At 39.0% G+C, this 21,666-nt stretch overlaps 1 protein-coding gene and 1 long non-coding RNA gene across 4 annotated transcripts in view; one reads left to right on the top strand and one right to left on the bottom strand.

The window, feature by feature from the left end:
• The window catches only part of ROS1 (ROS proto-oncogene 1, receptor tyrosine kinase), a 105,548-nt gene extending 97,189 nt beyond the window's left edge, over positions 1 to 8,359 (top strand). For all 3 annotated transcript variants that reach the window (XM_014734715.3, XM_070223686.1, XM_023650973.2), the window contains one exon: positions 5,191 to 8,359. In XM_014734715.3, coding sequence (XP_014590201.2) covers positions 5,191 to 5,501 — 311 coding nt within the window. In that variant the 3' untranslated portion in view covers positions 5,502 to 8,359. The remainder of the gene's footprint in view (positions 1 to 5,190) is intronic.
• On the bottom strand, positions 2,602 to 21,331 carry LOC138915824 (uncharacterized). The gene is made up of 3 exons (XR_011422147.1): positions 21,217 to 21,331; positions 18,629 to 18,710; positions 2,602 to 3,211 (listed from the first exon to the last, which is right to left on the bottom strand). It is a non-coding gene; the product is annotated as an uncharacterized lncRNA (long non-coding RNA).
• Between the last annotated feature and the right edge of the window lie 335 nt (positions 21,332 to 21,666).

The raw sequence follows: 21,666 nt of genomic DNA, 5'->3' as shown, positions 1-21,666 counted from the left end.
TCACCATTTTTTTTCCTTCTGTGGGAGTCCAGAGGAAAGATGCTGAATCCACACTGTGTGGCAGATGGGGAGTCAATAAAAGCCACTGGGAGGAGGTTAATCTTAAGCTGAGCTCTGCAGAGGTGAGGAAAAAAAGTATTTCAGGATAGAGGGAGCAGTATATAGAAAGGCAGAGAATAATAGAGAATGGGTTGTTCATAGAATTGAATGCAGTTTATCACACATGAGGGTAGAAAATGGTGAGTGATGAAATTGGAGGGAGAGTGGTCACACTAGTCAGGTAAGAAATGAAAATTAATGAAAGCTGGGTTAATGAATGGTAACATGTGTAGAGAGAAGGAAATGGAGTCCAGAGTTACCACAGAGGTAGGTGTTATAGGACTTGGCATCTAACTGGGTGGAGAAGAAAGAGGAGACAATGGTGAATCCCAGTGATCTGCGAAACTAGGTGAAAAGTGTTCTTCCCAAAGATGAGGAACATAGGAGGAGGAACAGCTTTGCATATGTTTTGTTTTGAGTTGGCTACGGAATAAGCGGAAAAGCCCAGTATTCAGTTGGAAGGTCTGTCCGGTAAATCTAGGTAGTTGAAGCGAAGGGAGTAGATAAGGTCATTCAATCAGAGTGTATAGAATAAGAAGAGAAGTGAAGAGTGGATGGGACCCAGAAAATGGCCAGTATATGAGAGACTGACAAAGAAAGATGGTGGGCACACAGGTGAAAAGCCAGAAAGAGGAGAGAAGGGTCATAAGAGAGTATCATCATGGAGATCCAAAGGAGAGAGGATCAGAAGGAGGGAGTGGTCAAATGCTGCAGAGGTAGAGTTCTATAGGGTTGCAAGGATTTTACAGGTGACTTGTAGTGTATTGTAAAATTCAACTCTTTGCTCATGGCACCTTTTCCTTCTGATGTGTACAGACATTTTATAAAAATCACAGAGGCTGCTATAATGGGTATTCGAGGGTCTGAGAGCTTAGCTTTACTTTAGTCTTTACCAGAAGTCTCCATGAACTCTTGAGGAAAATCTTTTTACCATGCTGCATTACCTAGTCCATCTATGAGGCTGAGATGAGTAACAAACAATGGTCACACTAAATATACAGAACGAAATCCTTTTTGCAAATGGCTTTTAATTGCAATATTAGCTAATTTTATTTTAACTCTTTTTTATGTGCCATTCATGAGGTTATGTGGGTTAACTCATTAAATTCTCACAACAGCTTTATGAAGTGAGTATTATTATATCACCATTTGACAGATGAAAAGACTGAGGCTTAGCAACTTGCCCACGGTCATACTGCTGAGATGGGCCTAGAGTATAACTCTATTCTAGAGCCTTTGCTCTCAGCCTTCGCAGAGACATGGTTGCAGTAAGGAAACTGTCCACACCCTCTCCCCACTTGTTACCAATAGTGTGCGGCACAGCTGGGTATAGTGAAAGAACTCATTACCTATGGCTTGCTAGAAAAGATACACCACTTTGTCCTGGTTGTTTCAAATTTATTTAGGGGTCATATTGTTGGCAGACTGAATTAAAATTCCAAATAATATTTAAAAAAATAGAGAAGCAGACATAAATATGCAGAAGACTGATGCAGGAAAAGTTTAACAGGGAATATACTCAAACCGATAATTTAGGCAGAAAGAAGCAATTCTGTGCCATGGCAGAAACAGAATTTTAGTTAAGGAGAAATTCGCATTCTGTTATTTACAATGAATGTAAATCCTGAAGATAAAGACTGGAAAAGCGATCCGGGAGTCACTAATCAAACTGGGTAATTGCCATGTGACCGAACAAAAGCAGCCGAGCAGAGAAAAGAAAGAATGAAGGCAGAGTTTGCATATTTGCCAAGGGTGGAAATGATGGAACGGTGCTTCAAGGCAAGCCTAAACTTAATTACCTTTTTAATCAAAGAGAATGTGTTTAATAATAGTTTGCTGCTTTGCAGACTGGTGGGCATATTTAGCAAAGCAGTAAGATGTCTGTCTTCATTGTTATTGTCGGAGACATATAAGAAAATAAGAAAGCCATTGGGAGGACTTTTGAGGGGGAAAAAAATAAAGGGCATTAGGATTACAGGGAGCAATAATACCATGCCTCTCCTATGGTCCTACTGACCTAATGGGGTGGAGAGAGGATAGAGAGAGAAGATTAGTAACATATCTGGGCATCTAGTAAAAATATCCCAGTGACTTCATCCAAACATTTGTGTAAACATCACCTCATCAGTCCCGGAGAGTTCTACAGGAAACAAATCTAAATGCTCCTCTGCTGTTCTAAACATAGCCAGTCAGCCGGCATATGTCTCGTCTGTAAATACCCTGTCTTACTTGGAAGTCTTTATTTTAATATTTTCCTCTTAAATCACTGGTTGCTGAGTGCATGCTGTCCTTACTCAGAATCTCTGCTTTAGTGACCTAAAGGTTTTCTATAAACATCCCCCCCCCGCCCCCCCGCCGTCTCTCACAAGTTTTTAATGCAATAAGAAGATGTACTAATTGCTAAATGCTTGCCAGGGTCAAGTTACTAAGTATTGCTCTAAGTACTGTGAACCAATGAAGTAGTAAGCTAATGATTTTTTTTGACATATGGCGCCAGAATTTGTAAAAAGAATTTATTTGCCTTATATAAAAGATCTTTTTAAAAAATAATTCAACAGCAAGCAAAAAATTAAAATCATGTTTCAGCAGAAAGTTTCCCAATATGGGTTGAAGGTATGGCAGTGAAGCAGCTGATAATATGAGTAGTTAGACCTATGTTGTAGATTTAAGTTTTTGTCAAAATTCTAAACTCCTTTAGTCTAACTTCTTTAAGCCTTTTAGGAATATCATCCTAATTTCCTCAGTAATCTGGGCCACTGGACTATTTAAAGTTAAATATCCTATTTCTTCCTATTACTTTTGACATCTTCTATTGCTATTATCATACATAGCAAATTGTTCTTATGGGTTTCTCAGTGGCTATGAGTACATATTGACAATAATCCTAACTGTTGGATCCTTCCATAAATATTCAGTGCTCAGGTACTAACCAAACTTAACATCTGATAAAGTTATTTCTGTGGGGGAGATATTTTAAAACACAGTCTGACTATTCTTGTGGTTTGAAATATGCTATAATGATGTTTGAACAATGAAGACAAACATGAGATGATGCCCAAGAGCCTGTGAGCCTGTAGCTTGGCCATCTTGTTCTTCAGCAGTGGGGGAGGGTCTGCAAAAGAAAGAAGCACACAGTAAGACAGAGAAGGGTCAGTAGTTCACGTGCTCTTATAATAAAATGAGCTTTGTTATTCAGGTTTGCAGCTTGGTAAATAGGTAGATGTGTTAAATTCCATAAGGAAAAAATAGGTACAATGGCGCTTCCCCTAGCCCTTTGAAATTATTTAATTTTCCCTGTATTTCAATTTAAATACATTCCAAATTCCAGCCTTGTTGTTCATCGGGGTAAGTATGGAAGGCTGGCAGCCACCCACACGTTTGGATGCTCTTATGCTTATGAAAAGAAAAGGAAGGACCCCTATCTATCGACTGAAATCTTTCTGATTTGCAAATGTGATACTTTATGAAAGAACAGTCATATTTCTGATCATAAACTTTTCATCCAGGTAGTAACAGCCAGGAATTGGAAAGCATGGATAAGAAATAAACCATTCCCTGAGCCAGCCGTGAAGGTCTAGTGGTTAAAGTTCGGCACTCTCACTGCTTCCGTAGCCTGGGTTTGCTTTCTGGTTGCGGAAACACACCAGCCGTCTGTCAGTAGCCATGCTGTGGCAGTGGCTTACATATAAGGACTAGGAGGACTTACAACTAGGATATACAACCATGCACATGTGTGTCCAGAGTCTGTGCTTCTCAAGGACTCCTGTAGGGCACAGTCCTCACCCATGTGGCTGCACCTCACGCAGCATGGCAGACTCGAGCCAGATAGTTTGGGTTCAAATTCTAGCTGTGTGACCTTGGGCAAATTATTTAACTCTCCTGTGCCTCAATTTCCTCCTCTGTTAAATGGAGGTAATACTAGCATCTACTTAATAGAAGAGGAATGAGTTTATATATATATATATATATAGCTTAGAACAATGCCTGGTACACAGTAAATATCCTATAAGTGTTAACAATAACAACTATTATTATTATTATTGTACTTCATGTCATTTTCCTTCTCCTTCAATGCTGCCATCTAAACTTGCCAGGCCTGTGTCCATTCCCTGTCAGCCTTTTGAGGTGATAAGCATGCTCATTTTAATTTATTTGCCAATTGGTGTTAATGATTTCATCTGCTACTTATCCCAGGGAGACAGCTGAGGAGGCCTGCCACGCTGGCTGCCTAGCTGTTCCTTAATCCACATGCAGCATACCCCTGCCTTGGACCCTTGGTCTCTCTCTTCTCTCTTCCTTGAATCTTTTTCCTAAGACATCCTCGCGGCCTACGATATCCAATTCTCTCCTTTAACTCAGGTCTCTACTCGAATTTTACCTCATTAGAGAGGCCTTTGCTGACATCGCATCTAAAATAGCAGCCCCCTTCCATCACCACCATTATTCTCTTCCCCTTTTGCTGCCAAATTTTCCTTGCTCGTGCTTGTCACCACCTGATATAGATTCAGTTGTCCACTAACTTATTATCTGTCTTTCCCCATTAGAACGTAAACCCCAAAGAGCAATAAATATGTTATATTCAGTGCTGTATCATCAGCACCTAGAACACAGCCTGACACATAGTAGGCATCCAATAAATATTATCTTACTAAATGGTCAAATTACTTAATCTAAAGGAATACATCTTTAAAGGTAGATATTTTAGCTGGCGTGGCAGGATAAAACAGTAAGCACTTTAGACGCAAAGGGCCATCCTAGGGCCACTTAATTCCTGTCACAAAGACCATGACCTGTTCCACCTGTTATGGCAGAATAAACCGCCTCTGTGCTCTCACCGTATTTCACATATTCCTTTATTACATATAGCACACATCACCTTCTATAGTGACATTTCTGCTCCCCCGCTAGACTGCAGTAGCCTCAAAGACAGGGAGCATGTCTTATTTATCTTTGTATTTCCTTAGTGGTCATCATAAATGTTTGCCAAACCAATGTATGTGGTTGGTGTTATTATAATTCTCATACAGCCTGTATGTTACAAATAAAGGAAATCAAATACATGCTGGAATAACTTTTATACTTTTTTCACAGATGAAGATGGAAATGTGATTTCCTTGACTTCAGATGACAATAGGTCAATTGCTTTAATGGAAACCAAGAACCAAGAAGGGTTAAACTATATGGTACTTGCTACAGAATGCAGCCAAGGTGAAGAAAATTCTGAGGGTCCTCTAGGCTCCAAGGAATCTGAATCTTGTGGTCTGAGGAAAGAAGAGAAGGAACCACATGCAGACAAAGATATCTGCCAAGAAAAACAAGTGGCTTACTGCCCTCCTGGCAAGCCTGAAGGCCTGAACTATGCCTGTCTCACTCACAGTGGATATGGAGATGGGTCTGATTAATAGCTCTGTTTGGGAAATGCAGAGTTGAGATAAACACTCCCATTAAGTAGTTACTGAAAGAAAACCCTAGTAGAATGATAGATGTGTGGTGGTCTGTGACTCCGAATTAACACTGGGACGTTCCTGAATTCTAATCTTGGTTCTGAGAGCCATTTGGTTTCAGTTGTGACAATCCTTTTACCAACTGTCTAACCTTCAGCAGAATTCTGAGGTGAACGTTTAAGCATTTGGAAAGCTTAGAAAGACTCATGAGTCTGGAAGGGAAGCTGTTCTCTTTCGCCCTTGAGGTCCCTTAAACCATTGCCCACACTTCAGTCTGGGCTGTAACAGAAACATCTTGGTCAGATGGCTAGAGACAAAGTAGGTATGTTCAGAGACCTGAAGGAGGAGGATGAGAAGTGTGCTCGGACTGAACTATAGATTGTCTCAAAAGGGACAGAGGAAATGAGAAAACTCTCTATTTATGGAAGGACTCAGCATCTATGACATGAGAGATCGTTTGGAGAGCTATTACTTCAATAAAATGTTATCTAAATGATAACTAAAATATTTTGTATTTTGGAGGCTCAGAACAGCGGCTTCAGCCATATTGAAAATAGGACCGTGAAGATCTCTATGTCCTAAAGTTTAGCAATTCCACTATGTCTGATTTTGTATAAAAATTGCTCTGTGACATGTGTGCTATTATGGAAATGAGCTAATATAAAGATCGTTTTTATTTGCCATATCTATTTTATATATAAAATACTTAGGATTACACTTAGCATCAAATTGTCCTTAAAATTAATTATAATAATTATACAGTGTCAATTCAAGCTATGTGAATTTCAGCAACTATATGAAATAATAAATACTTGAATGAGAACTGTTAAAAAAATTCTTCAGAGAAACGCTGACTTAAAGCCAGTCATTTTTGGTGCAGTTACCCATTTAAATCTGAAAGCCTCAACCACTCGAACAGCAACACTAGCGGAAGCATTCAGTGTGTTATCCAGTTGCAATATACAGAATGTTCACTACATATAAAGAATACTTTGATTACAACATTTGCTAAGAACTACTATGGAATAAGATCACGAATCTGTTTTCCCCTTGGATAATTTAATTCATTTTTAAACTTACCCACTACCTGAGAACCTGCACTGATGATTGGCTGAATGGTGAGGGACACAGAGAAATCAATGTGTTAGTTCTGTGATGAACAGGCCCCAAGGAAAGGTCCAGGGTTTGTGGCCACTCTGCTACATCTGTTATTTCCCTGAACAGGGCAGGATATTTTCTCTTTGATCTTTGACCTTCTAATGGGCATTTATCCCTCTTTTTGATAGCCCAGCATATGATGGGCCTTCCCGTGTCGGGGAATTCCTCTATCTTTATCTTCTGGGTGGGAGCTATGTTCTGTTTGCCTCCCCAAGATCTCTTGCAGATAAAGCCACCACCACTTAGACACACCCACCACAGGCTACTAACTGAGAGCTGAGGAAGCAAAGAAACAGGGACTACCTTAAGTCTTCTCTGGTGATGGTGGCAGCTGCAGTTGGTCTGGCTCCTGGCATCCAGTGTCCAGGGCCAGGAGAGTTGGCAGAGCAAGCTTGGAGCCTGGTGCCCCTGGCTGCAGGGGTAGCCAGATTGGACTGGTTCTGCTGTCTGCTTCTAGCCGGTGCTGCCAGCTCCATAGCCTCTGTGTCTCGTTCTCAAGCCCTCTCGGAGATTCTGTGAGTTACCTCTATATCCTTTTAATAAATGATTTTCTTTTAAATTAGTCAGAGTCAGTTTCTGTTGCTTGCAACCAGGACTTTTGCTCTGCCAGTGCCCAGGATCTTTGTTTTGGAATACCCGAAAGGATCAGAAGTGTATAGAAGAATTGGATTTTCAGTACAATGCATTTGCATTACAGTTTGGACAATAGAGAAATTTATAGAATGTCTGAGGGGAATAGTCCATAAAATATCACGTTTCAGCCAGAATATACGTACAAATCAGTAGTTTTAAAAACAATTAGTAGTGAATAATATTGGTAGAGATATTTAATGCAAAATAAAATAGTGGCTAAAATCTCATAGGTAAAATTTATTGTCAATAAAAGTAATTTGATGAAATACAAATGACTAGTAACATTGAGACCTGTGTAAGTTAATGCTGGAAAAAATAGATTTTATAATCAAGAGGGAAAAATTGACAGTGGCTAAAAATGACCCTTGTTAAAATGGTTTTCACTAAAAATTAACAGGATAATAAAATCTTATTCGTAAATTTTTTATCTGCAAAATATGACCTGCGAATATTAGACTTGGGAGAAATAATGGCTCCCAAAGGCAGAAGTTTTGGTAAAAACAAAGTGAAACAATGCAAAAGCCGATCAATAAATCTAACCTTCATTTTAAATTGTTCAAGAAAAAGAAATAATCCAGTAATACTATTAAATAGTATTAAGAAAAGCATTTAAGTTGAAAATGAAGAATATTGTTTATGATTTAGCATTGCCAATTGAACAAAGATTTACCTAGATAAAATTAATATGTTGATATAATTCTGATGAAAATGCTTTACTCAAAACATCCTTGAGAAAAGAGCCTGTCCTGGGCTCAGATGCTCTCTGTGTTCCTCGCCCATACGGGTTTTCCCTGGCCTGTTGCAATCTCCTCACCTATTCTCTGCTTATCCAAATCCCACTCATCCTTTAGGGTCAGCTCATAATATAACTTTTTGGAAAGGTTTGCCCTCAACTCCCTCCCTTCTCCCTTTTCCGAATTACTGTTGCCTTTCCTATCTTTACATCTCATTAGGTGGTAACCACATATGTTTCCATCCTATTTCTGTGTATTTTACCTACTTGAATAAATTGCAAGCTTTCTGAAGACATAGTGACGTCTTTTAACCTTTGTATCTTCTCTAAGCCAAAATAGGTATTCAAGTTTAATGGATTAATTGGCTGATTTTCTCATCATTCTTTTCCAACACATTTCACAAGTCTTCACTTGGAGCTCATAGAAAGGATGCCAGAAAATTGGTCTAATGCCAAGGGGGACTCAAGAGGATTCTTTGGATCCTGAGTTATCTCCCAAGACCTAGATAATTTATAGAAATTGGGGGACAGCTTTGAGGTTCATATCAGACTTAGATGAGGCCTGAAATTCTAGAAGCCCTTGAAATGATGGTGAACATATGTAAAGGAGGCAAAACTTTATTTTGTCATTATTAGTTTCTCCCCTGTCTCAAATCCACCTTTTATCCTCAGAATGGCCTTTATGGATGTGGAATCAATGTTAAGGTGCCCTTGGCTTTTCTTTGACCTTTTCTCCTTGGTAAAAAGAAGCCCATCCAATTTTGCTTTTTGCACTTGGTCAGGGCTATGGGTTGCCCAAATCAGATGATCTATCCTGATCCTTCTAAGCTTCTTCAAAGGCAGAAGAATCAAGGGACCAAAATATACCACCCAAACTCTATTGTAAATATTTTAGGATATTTCCTTCCAGCTTTTTTTTTGCTTTCTTTCCCGATGTGAGCTTATTTTCATGGCTGAAATAGTTCTTGTATCTCTCCTGTTTTTTTTTCACATAACGTTATTGCATGTGTTTTCTCTCTTATCATTAAAAATTCTTTGAAAATGTTTCTAATGGCTGTATAAAATCCCTTAGGATGGATATGCTGTAGTTTACTTCTCTCTTGTAGATCTATCCATTCATTCATCCACTCATTCTATAAATATTTATTGAGTGCTTACTAGGGGAGAAGGCAAAATAAATAAACAAACAAAAATATATATGACAATACATTAAAAGTATCATACACCGTGAACACGTGGGATTTATTCCAAGGATGTGAGAAAGGCTCAATATCTGCAAATCAGTGTGATACACCATATTAACAAAATGAAGAATAAAAATCATATGATCATCTCTGTAGATGCAGGAAAAGTATTTGATAAAATTCAACATCAATTTATGATAAAAACTCTCAACCAAGTGAGTATAGAGGGAATGTAACTCAACATAATAAAGTCCATATATGACAAGCCCTCAGCAAACATCATTCTCAATAATGAAAAGCTTGAAGCTTTTCCTCTAAGGTCAAGAACAAGACAAGAATGCCCACTCACACTATTTTTATTCAACATAGTATTAGAAGTCTCAGGCAGAGCAACTAGGCAAGAAAAAGAAATAAAAGTCATCCACATTGGAAAGAAAGAAATAAAACTGTCACTATTTGCAGATGAGATAACATTAGATATAGAAAAACCCTACATACTCCATCAAAAAATTGTTAGAACTAATAAATTCAGTAAAGTTGCAGGATACAAACTCAATAGACAAAAGTTGGTGGCATTTCTTTACACTAATAACGTACTATCAGAAAGAGAAATTAAGAAAACAGTCCCATGTGCAATTGCACCAAAAAGAATGAAATACCTTGGAGTAAATTTAACCAAGGAGGTAAAAGGCCTATATATTGAAAACTACAGACATTGATGAAAGAAATTGAAGAAGACACAAATAAATGGAAAGATATTCTGCACTCATGGATTGGAAGAATTAATATTGTTAAAACATCCATATTACCCAAAGGAATATGCAGATCAATGCAATCCCTTCAAAATCCCAATGATATTTTTCACAGAAATAGAACAAACAATCCTAAAGTTTGTATGGAACCGCAAAAGACCTTGAATAGCCAAAGCAATCTTGAGAAAGAAGAACAAAGCTAGAAGCATTAGGCTCCTGGATTTCAAACTACATTACAAAACTATAATAATTAAAACAGTATGGTATTGGCATAAAAACAGACACACAGATCAATGGAACAGAATAGAGAGCCCAGAAATAAACTCATACAGATATGGTCAATTAATTTCTGACAAAGAAGCCAAGAACATACAATGGGGAAAGGACAGACTCTTCAAATAAAAGGTGTTGGGGAAATTGGCCAGCCACATGTGAAAGAATGAAACTGGACCCCTATCTTAAACCACACACAAAAATTAACTCGAAGTGGATTAAAAACTTGAATGTAAGACCAGAAACCATAAAACTCTAGAAGAAAACATAGATGGTAATCTCCTTGACGTTGGTCTTAACGATGATTTTTTTGAATCTGACACCAGAAGCAAAAGCAAAAAAAGCAAAATAAATAAGTGGGACTACATCAAACTAAAGAACTCTGAAGAGCAAAAGAAACCATGAACAAAATAAAATAACCTACTGAATGGGGAGAAAGTATTTGCAAATCATATACCTGATAAGGGGCTAATATCCAAAATATATAAAGAACTCATTCAACTCAATAGCAAGAAAACATACAATCCAGTTGAAAAATAGGCAGAAGATATATAGACAGTTTTTGAAAAATGATATATGGATGGCCAACAGTACATGAAAAGATGCTCAACATCTCTAATCATTAGGAAAATGCAAATCAAAACCACAATGAGATATCGCCTCCTATCTGTTAGAATGGCTATTATCAAAAAGACCAGAACTAACAAGTGTTGGTCAGGATGTGAAGAAAGGAAGTCCTTGTGCACAGTTGGTGGGAATGTAAATTGGTGCATCCACTATGAAAAACAATATGGAGGTTCCTCAAAAAATTAAAAATAGAACTACTCTATGATCCAGCAATTCTATTTCTGAATATTTATCCAAAGAAAATGAAAACACTAATTTGAAAAGATAAATGCACCCCTATGTTCATTGCAGCATTATGTACAATAGCCAAGATATGGAAAAAACCTAAGTGTCCACTGATGGATGAATGGATAAAGAAATGATGGTGTATATACATATGTACAATGGAATATTATTCAGCCATAGAAAAGAACGAAGTCTTGCCATTTGTGACAACCGGATGGACCTCAAGGGCATTACACAAAATGAAATAAGTCAGACAGAGAGAGAAAAATACCATATGATCTCTCTATAAGAGAGATATATGTGGAATCTAAAAAAAACCCAAACAAGCCAAAAAACAAGCTGATTCATACAGAGAACAGATGGGTGGTTTGGTGGTTGCAAGAGATGGGGAGTGTGGGATGGGAGAAATGGGTAAAGTGGTTTTTTTGTTAGTTTAAATAAATTGAATAAAAGATTTTGAAAAAGTGTAATTTTTCAAAAGAAAAAAGAGAATGAGAGCAAAAAGGAAGAAAGTTTAGCAGTAAGGATTTTTTTTTTAAAGTAAGAGAAAAAAGAGAGTGTACACTTGAGGATAAAATAGAAAATGAATTTGATTTGAATTAATAGCATTGCACCATATTGAGGAGGACTCAAACAATGTAAATTAGAAATATGACACTGAATTTCAAAAGGACATTTCCTTGCAGATGTTATCGGCGGATATACAGTCTACTCTTACCTTTCCTCTGGAAGGCAAGGCAACAGATGAGGAATAGAGAGAAGGAAGCAGAAAATAACTGAGAGTGAAAAAGAAATCACAATGGGAGACCTATTATCATTGTCAATTATTATTCAACTCAATTACTTGATTTACTTTAAAAACTATCCTCTTATGTATTCTGTATATTCTCTTTGGAGTTTCTTATTGGTCAATATTCTGATGCACAGAACACATTCCACTCCAGACAATTTGAATAAAAGGATTTATTACAGCATGTCAGATGGCTTACAGAATTATTAAGATGATTGAATAAAAATCTGTAGCATGAGATTCCAGAATTTGTTCTCAAATCAGGCTGCCAAAGGAACTGCTTCTCCTGCCGTGATCAGGAAGCTTCAAATCAGGAGGCACCCCTTATCACATATGTAAATACACAAAAGCCTCAGTCTGAGCTGCTAAATTACCTACAGTTACTGGTTCTGGAACAACATCACTGTGCTCCCATCAGGAAACCTCGTGCAAAATCAGGAAGCTGCCACTATAGCTTCAGGTCCCAAATCATGCCGCCTTTTCTACTATCAAGAAGCCATTTGCTCTAAATCATCTTCGGAGATGGAGTTTGGCTCCAGAACTATGCCACATTGGCTATAATCCACATGGATTAAGTATATGCCAATATCCCATTTATTTCAGTTCTAATTTCAAGTCTCATGGGATTGCATCTGATGTAGAACCTGAATCAAACTTGGATCACCAACTGAAAGTGAATTGGAGAAATTTTTGTTTTAGCTTTCTGCTCTCCATAGGAAAGGGAAGTCACACTAGAAGAAAATTGGAATAGATATTCTGAGCCAAACTTCCATAACTGCATTAGACTTCACTCTTACTTCTCCATGTTTATCTTTGAAAATTTCAAACTTTTTTTTGTTATACGGAAAATGACATATTTGTCCATCTTTGAGCATAGTCCCAAAGTCTAGAACATTCCTACTGTAAATAGTGCTTAATAAATATCTATTCAATAAAAAATACGCATATGACAAACATTATATATGACATGTAAGAGGATGCTGAGTGCTAATAGAAGTATGAATCAGGGGATGAGGCATAGACAGAGGGATAGAGAGTGAGGGTAATTGTTATTTTATGTAGGGTAACCAGGGAAGGTCACTCTGATAAAGAGATACTTAGCAAAGACTTGAAATAAATAAAAGAGTGGGTCATACGAATATGTCGTAGAGGAAAAAGCAACTTCAAAAAGCTTCCCTGAGACGGAAGCATGCTTGGCCTGCATAAGGAACAGCATGAAGGTTGGGAGTGAATTGAAGGAGAGGGGAGCGGTAGTGGAAGTTAGATCATACAGGCCATTGGAGGCCACTGGAAAGACTTTGGCTTTTTCCTTGAGTGTGGTACTGGAGAGTTTTGAACATATGAGAGACATGATTTGACTTAGGTTTTAAAAGGATAATTCCAGATGCCACGCGAAGAAGAGACTGAGATTAGGGTGAGGCCGAGAGGTAGAAGCAGGAAAATCAATTAGCCGGCTATTATAAGCAACCAGACAAGAGATGATGATGGCTTGGCAATGAAGGTGATGAGACAGCAGTGAAAGTGATGGAAGAGGTTGATTCTGTGTTTCTTTTGAAGGTTTTGCTGATGGATTAGACATGGGGTATGAGAGAAGGAAAGATGAAGATTTTTAACTTGAGCAGTAGGAAGAACTGAAGTTACTACTTACTCAGATGCGGAAGACTGCAGGGGAGATGATTCATTCTGAGAGGCAAGATGGCAATCAGAAGTGCAGTTTGGGATGTGTGAGTTTTGAGGTAATTGTTAGAGATCTAAGGGGAGAGGCTGAGTGTGCAGTTGGAGAGGGGATTAAGGAGAGGGGTTCAGGCTGGAGAGTTGTCACTATGCAGATGAGGCTGAGACTCGTCATGAGACTGGCTCAGCTCAACCAGGATGCGCATAAGTAAGAGAGAAAGCCCAAGGACTGAGGCCAAGTCACTCCATGTTTAGATACTAGGGAGCTGAGGAGAGACCAGCAAAGAAGACTGAGAAGGAGGGATCAGAAAAATAGGACGAAAATCAAGAGAGGATGGAATCTTGGAAGCGAAGTGAACAAAGTTTTTGAAGAAGAATGGAATTGTGAACTATGTCGAATGTTATTGACAGGTAAGGTAACCACATGTCCCAGTTTATGTTTTTGTTCTAGATTAACTATTGCCAGTGTCCCTTTCACACTTAAAAGTGACCTGGTTCAGACCAAAAATTGTATGGTCTCCTGTGGCAGACATGGAGGTGTGCTGTTTAGACCATCTTTCAAGAGAACCTGCTTTGGGGAGTGTGGCTCATTGACACTTCCAGCTGCTGTACCTTCAGATCTACTGTGACATTCATGCCAGGTTATGCTTCCCTTGAGCCATTTCCCGCCAATGACTGAACACTGAGGGGTAGTAGAAATGGGTCATTCCTCCCCGATGTGGATATTATTGGCTACTAACAGGCCATCTTGACTTGTGGACTCCCTATCAGTCTGGCTGAGACTTACCCAGAACTGCACTATAATCTGAGGATCCTCTTATCCAATCCTTCCTTCTCTCTCTTTTTAACAGATATCAGATCTGCATCGCAATCTGAAGGCCTTCCCCACCTTTTCTTTATCCCTCTCCCTTTTTTCTCCCTAGGAATTTCCCCCAACGAATCATTTGTACATCTATTCCTCTTGGCATCTCTTTCTTCAAGCCCTTTAATTAATACAGATAGCACCAGGAATGGCAAGAAGACAGGTAACAAGATGGAGGTCTGGCTCAATCACCACCCAAGTGGCTAAGAGGACCTCATCATAAGTGATACGGGGGGGGGGGGGCACAGATAGTCCTGGGCACAGGTGGCAGCCCAAATGGTAAAAAGTTCACCAGTGATGAACAAGGAAAATGTCCTAGTGGAGGGGAACACCTTTGCCCATTTGATGATTCAGGCGTTTGAAAGATATAGAGAGAATAACGCCTAGGAGAACAGTGGAGTTAGCTGACTAAGTTGGACTGATTCCCTGCAGTGGGATAATGAGGAATGAAGGATATGTAACAAATAAAGGCTAAGTGTGAGAGCTAGAGGGTGTCTTGTAGGTTAAAGAGAGGCACTTATAAACTGTAGTGTAAGAGTAGACACAGCTGAGGAGCAAACCTAGCATTTGATAGTGTTACAGAGCTCCAGGGATATTTAAATGGTCCGTCAATGTAGGTCTGTTGAGAAAACCTGGAGCCCTGAAACATTGGATGGAGGCATTTGGATGGATGCCTCAAGGATTTGGGCTCAGCAGACCACTCTGATTCCTGATTGCTTGTAGAGATGGCTCACCCCTCTAAAGTAAGAGCAGCACTTTCTCTGTACAGGAAGATATTACTGCAGCCTCTCCCCAGCAAGGCAACAGGTGCCCCCTCAGGAGCCGCATCTACCTCCTCTCCTGACTTCCACGTTGATAATAGGGTTAAATTTCAGCGTTACCTGACCAGGGATATGCTGGGTCTGATAAAAAAGGAAAGCAATTACATCCCAAAGGAACTCCAAGAATTAGCTAAAGCCTTGTGGTGGGAGCCACAGGAGCAACGCTGAGATTACATTCTGAAGGTGCTTGAGCAAGTGGTGGAAGGTAAGACTGAATAAGCAAGAATCCATTCACTCAATGGACTTTCCTGGAACATGAGATTTAACATCCTGGAAAAGACCAAAGGAAATGGGGCAAACTTGCAGCTAGGTCAGCCTCTGAAGCCTGGTGAAAACAAAGGCCCATGCTGAGATTTCTTGTCAGGTGGTAGAGAAAGGAATAAAAAGGCGAGGGAAGTGGGAATGCTGGCACAGACATATTGTGTGAGGCCAGAAGACCCGCTGAAGGACTCACCATTCATGAAGGTCATCAGGAATATGCTGATGAGAAGGGTGCCTCACTAAACATCACTAAGAAGCTCAGTGATGGCCTCCTCTGCAGGCCAGAGCTGATGGTAGGAGAGATGATCCTAGATCTGGGCTTATTAACATCTGTGAGCATGATGCAGCCCTGAAATAATAGATGCCAGATGGCTGCACTTGACCACTAGAAGCCAGATGACCCCACCTCCATGGTGGTGGAGAGGCAGCCAAAGGGGCTTGACCATAGGGAATTGCAGAGAAGGCTAATAAAGCATGTTGTCCCCAGGGCAAAACGGATGGGCAACCAGTGCTTAACATCTACAATCAGAAAAAGGCAAAAATGGAGCAGTAGGAGGCTGTTGTGGTCATTCCAATAAAAATCACGATCCTTGCCCAGATCCTGGATCTGAGCCAATTTTCAGATCTGTAACCCATTGACTGAAGAAGTGGATGGGTCCAAGGTGGAAGGATCCTATAACATCATCACAATATATACTGCAAAGATTCCCCCACAGGGAGCTATGGCCACCTACTGCAGAGGCTGTGCACTGGGGAAAGGGGGAATTCCCAGACATTTCAGACTATTGGACACAGGATCTGAGTTGTCCCAGGTATCCAGCATCATCATAGGCCCTCTGTTAGAGTGGAGTCTAATCTACAGTGTGTCCACTGGGTCCATAGCCCCAGTGGCGGTCATTTCTCCACTCTTTAAATGTGTAATTGAGACTGACATACTTGGTGATTGGATCATTGGATCCTTGGTCTATGGGGTAAAATGTATCATGGTGTGGAAGACCAAGTGGAAACCTCTTTAACTGCTGCCCTCCTCTTTTCTGTCCCCTAGCCAAGATGGTAAGTCAAAAATAAAACTGAATCCCAGGGGATGACAATGATTAGTGCCACCATTAAAGATCTACAGGGTGCAAAGTTCATGGTTTCTATCATATCTCCATTTAATTCACCAGAGCTCCTGCATAAACTGCGTGGCTCCTGCAGAAGGACTGTAGAGTACCACGAGTAAATCAAATAGTAGCCCCAACTGCAGCTGCTATGCCAGATGTAGTATCTTTGCTAGAACATATTAAGAAGGCCTCAAGTACGTGGTATGTTCTTGGCATTGGTTTATCAGAGGATCTTAACTGATGTATCACCCTATTGACGAGAGAAGTAAAGGGATTACTGAGAGTTGATCTTCAGGTTTAGACACAGGGAGCTAACTGATCGCCTTGATGAGTGTGTGTGTAGTGGTAGCTAAATTAGAGCAGGGACAAGAGAAAATGGAAAGTAAGTGAAGAGAGCAAGAAGGTGACTCATTTAAGGCATTTTGCCATGTAAAGGGAATAGAGAAATGAGTTAGAAGTTGGAAGGAGATGGGGTCAAGAGAGGATTTCTTTTTCTTTAAAGATAGGAGATATTGCAGCCTACTTTATATTAACAGGAACAATCCAGTAGAGACAGAAAAGTGATGATGCAGGAAGAAGAGGATCTGGATACAAATGCAGGAAGAGGATATTGGATACTAATTGGCTTCTACTAAAAATGTCAGAACCTCTACCCACTCCTTTTAATATGAGGATTTTTTTTACTGAAGCAGGCTTCCAGACAGTTTTCCTTTTTTAACTTGTACTCCAAACCTCAGCTCAATCTATATTTTTAAATTGGTTTGCACATAATAAAATTAAAGAAATTAATGCAGTAATTTGTGGCTTTTCCCACAATAGTTGGTGGTACTTGGTCAATGTACTTAATATCTAGTTAAGAGGGTAAAGAATATTATAAGTCAAGAGTGATCTTTAGGGTTACTCCAATCTTCTGAACCCTGAACTTCTGTCACAAGATGTTACAAAATAAATGCCAAATAAGTGGCATAGACATTACGTGGTAAGAGTTCCGGTAAGGGTGAGACCACTCACCGTGTCTGGTGTGAAGACAAGGCTTTGTGGAAGAGGCAGAACTTAAGCTAGACTTTGAAGAGTGGATAGCATTTGAGTAAGAGGTTAGTTAGGGTGAAGGTTTTCTGACACCACGGGAGGTAGGAATTTACAAGCAACCCTCTGTAGTATATGAGAGTAACATTGCAGACTGCTCTAACCCAGAGGAACAGTCAACCAGAATTGTGCTTAAATACTCTGGCAATTTCTAGATCGTGTGCTGTTGAGCTGAAATCGCATGATGGTGAGCTTGATGTCCTTCTGAAAACTCAGACAAGATAGTTCCAATTTCATTCGGAGCATTGATATGGGCATACAGGACAAGAAACCCAAGAACTAGATCAGAAAGTGAAAAGACCACATGCAAAGCATTTTGTATAATGTTTTAGAACTTTTCTGTTTTGCGTAACGAGGAGAATGAACGGTGTGTAACTGAGTTCAAATTAGAAATTCCCCTATTATAGGAAGTGACAAAAATCAAATAAATACTCTAAAATAGCAGTAAAAAAATGTAGTCAGAAGCTTGTATGATATGAAAAAAATATACGATTAAACTGTATAATCTTGTTTTATTTTAACATCGAATGTCTTGCCCTTGCTGCTGTTCTGTGACACAGGGAGATTCAATGGTACCTAGACCTCCCATCTCATTCTCCAAAGACCCAAAGCCTCTGTTAACCTGCTGCCTGGCACATTTTATGGCTGTGAAGTGCTGTTTATTTTTCTTTTTAGTTTCAATATATTTTACATCTCAAGCAAAAGAGGGAGTTGGCAGCATCCCAACGGTGGATTTAAAAAACTTTCGATAGTATTTATAATGACACCATTCCTTAAACATCAAATAACCAGACATCCCAAACTTCAATGCAAGATGATGGTGCCATTATTATCACTTTTTGTTTATTAACTAAGTAGTTGGGAACTGTTAAGTATAAAATTGTGAATAATTTTCCTTCTTACCAATTCCAGCCGAATACAACTTCACTGTGATTTTCCCTCAGGGTACCAGTCTGGGTTTTCCCTAGACTCTTTTCTTACTCTTCTGAAAAAGTATGAGTGAAGAATGTGTTTTTAGAAGAAGTCTTTGAACAAAGAAGAACAAATATCATAAGCTCTGTTCTTTATGTTTCTTACCGAAATCTGTCTGTTAATGCCCTTCTGTCAGTTTCTGAGTGTGGAGGAGAAATTGCCTGAGGTAAAAACAGGATTTCACACTCCACAAAGCAAGGTGGGATAATCCTAATAATACAGAATCTGTAGACCGTGCTTCCAGAGATATCAGAAATTCCCTAAAAAAGCAGGTACAATAAAAAAAAGGCATATGATACCAGAGGAAAAAAATGTCCAATTGTTTTCTGGGATGGATTACATATTGGGTAAAATGTGCTAGAAGAAAATAGAACTAGTATTGTACCTAGTAAAAATAAACAGCAATAACAAAAAATAATTTGCTTTGTTTTCCATCCCATTTCTTGGTAATACCTTTGGCCCTGTGCCAATAATGTAGTTGCTAAAAATAAGGGCAAGGCTATAGTCATGAGAATTAGCAGGAAAAGAAATAAGCTCATGATATCTCATCAATTTTAACTGTTGTTTTGAGCAATTGTGTGTTTAGAATTTTAAGATACTCGATTTTCCTTTCCTGAGTGAAAACTGTTTTTGTTTGAAATATTCTAAAGAGGCTTCCAAATTATAAGGTAATTGGAACATTTTATTAGTTGTAAATACACAAAGAGACTAACGTACGTACTCCAAAAATAAATGTTGATAAAAATGTCTAATTGGTAACCAGATCATTAGAGTCATGCAAATATTGATCAGGAATCAAAAAATGTTAATTCTTCAGTTTTGTTTTCCAAAGTTTAGTTTACCTTTAACCTAAATGTCTTATATGTAATGATAATTATACATTTGTTAATTTATGCAGTTTTGATAGGAAATGGAAATAATGATGACAGAAGATAGTTTGAGCAAAATCAGTTTTGTCATTTTGAAGCGTTGGGAGGTAAGTCGAACTAGAGCTCACTAGGAGAGCCTAAGAGCAAAATAAGGCAACAGGAAGTGTGCCGCTGCTTTTCTAGGTGAAACGAATGAATTCCAGTAAGGCAGAGGAAACTCGGACGTCTTATTTTTGTTTTAGAGGAGCTTAGTTCCTCTCTGGAGAACTCATAAAACACCATAATTGGAGGTAGACATGATACTATATTGTGGAGAACTTTAGATTTTTCTCTTATTGAGTTAAATCGGTTTTTTAAAGTGAAAAATTCCAAATAAAGGGTATTTTACCAAAGTAATAATTACTCTAGTAAATTCAATGTATATTTCTCTAAAGGTTAAGCATCAATTCTTCAGCAAATATCTTCCTCTTTCCCCCTAAAGAGAATTTGTCTATCTTCCTAAAGGGAGTTGGATTAGAGAGTCGCCTCTGCCGACTCTGCCAGTGGCCACCCTGCCCGGACACAATGTTTCTGCTGAAGTGGAGGTCAAGGCTGGAAACAACTGGGAGCTGTTCCTGAAGGCTGCCTTGCCTTTTTAGGTTATGAGGGTCTCTGTGTTTAGGATAACATGATTGACAGCTCCACTCCAGCTCCAATTAGCACCCCATAATTTATTAGCTTCTGCTTTCAGATTATGCGTTAACTTCACAAATATTTCAACCACGGAAACAGCAGCTATCAAGTGTCTCTTTCCTGATCCAGCCCTCTGGGGCTGGAGTGAAATACAAGGAAAGAGCAGTACAGTTGGTCTGTCAAGTGAGAATAATCATTTGTGTCTGTGCCTGTCTGAGGGCACGGTGTCTCTGATTTCCCTTTAGGCCTGCATCAGTGTGTGTTTGTGAGACATTTGTAGATAGATTCTATTGTGTGGATACCGTATTTGTGTTATTAGAGTTTCAGTTATTCATGGGAAATGATGGAGAACTGGTGTGGAGGAAATGTGAAATTTACATTTGCTTAACCCTGTTCCTTGCGTAAATGTCAAACTTGAGTTATGTACAAACAGCAACTATAATAATGATACTGACTTTAGGACATTTATTCCTTTACTTTAGATTTTAGGGATATGTAATAAATAAAGAATAACAACAAATCCTAAAAGTCTTGCAAGGAAGAATGGAAGCATAGAGCAAAGACTTTGACAAGTACAATCAAAATGTGAATTATTTGCATGCAAACTATCAACAAAGTAATTTTATAAAGGAATCTTAGGTTTTTTGGTTTCGTTTATTTTTAAAGTCTTTTCAAACCTCTTTCCATTTTTCTTCCATGCTTTGACACTTAATGAATTCCATTTAAAAATGTAATTTATGGAAATAAGACTTATATGGAAAGCAGTTTGTCTAAGCTTTATTTTTTGTATCTCCCCCAACTCAAAAGTAATCAATTACGAAAGTGCTTAAGAAAACAGCTTCTTGGTTATTTTGATAGAAGATGTACGGGCGCCTGCACGTAAACACAGAGTTTGTGATTCTCAGCAAACTGGAGGTTAAAATCACCTTAAGGGTTGTTTCCCCCAATGCAAAAGGGTACAGAAAACGCAGTACTTACCCAGCAAGAGTGGCAAGAGAAGCTTCCAGTCAGGGAGTCTAAGTCCCAACACCCACCACCTCTGCCCTCTCTACCATCCAGGCCTGAATCAATCTTAAGTCATTGCTAGAATTTGCCATGCATTGAAATAGAACTTCAAAGGGGAAACGAGACAGGATGGCAACTCCTTTTAAACTAAAGGAGGAGAACAGATAGAGTTCCCTGTAGTTGGGTGACTGAGTTCTCAGCCAGAGGGCAATCGGCAAAAGGATTACTTGGTGGCGGAGAGCTGTCTCTCCCCTTTTCATCACCTCTCCCTCAGCCGAGGCTAAGTGCAAAGGGAAAACTGGGGGTAAGGAGGATGCTGATGCCAATGGGGATGATTAAAGAATCTAATCTTTCTCTCAGACCCCCAACCAGGTCTAAGATATATAAGAACATCATGTTTGTCTTCTCTCACATCATCCCTCA

The sequence above is a fragment of the Equus caballus genome, chromosome 10 (assembly GCF_041296265.1).
Source record: "Equus caballus isolate H_3958 breed thoroughbred chromosome 10, TB-T2T, whole genome shotgun sequence".
NCBI classification, from domain to species: domain Eukaryota; kingdom Metazoa; phylum Chordata; class Mammalia; order Perissodactyla; family Equidae; genus Equus; species Equus caballus.
The sequence above is the reverse complement of the archived record's forward strand: the minus strand, read 5'-3'. Positions and strand labels throughout refer to the sequence as shown.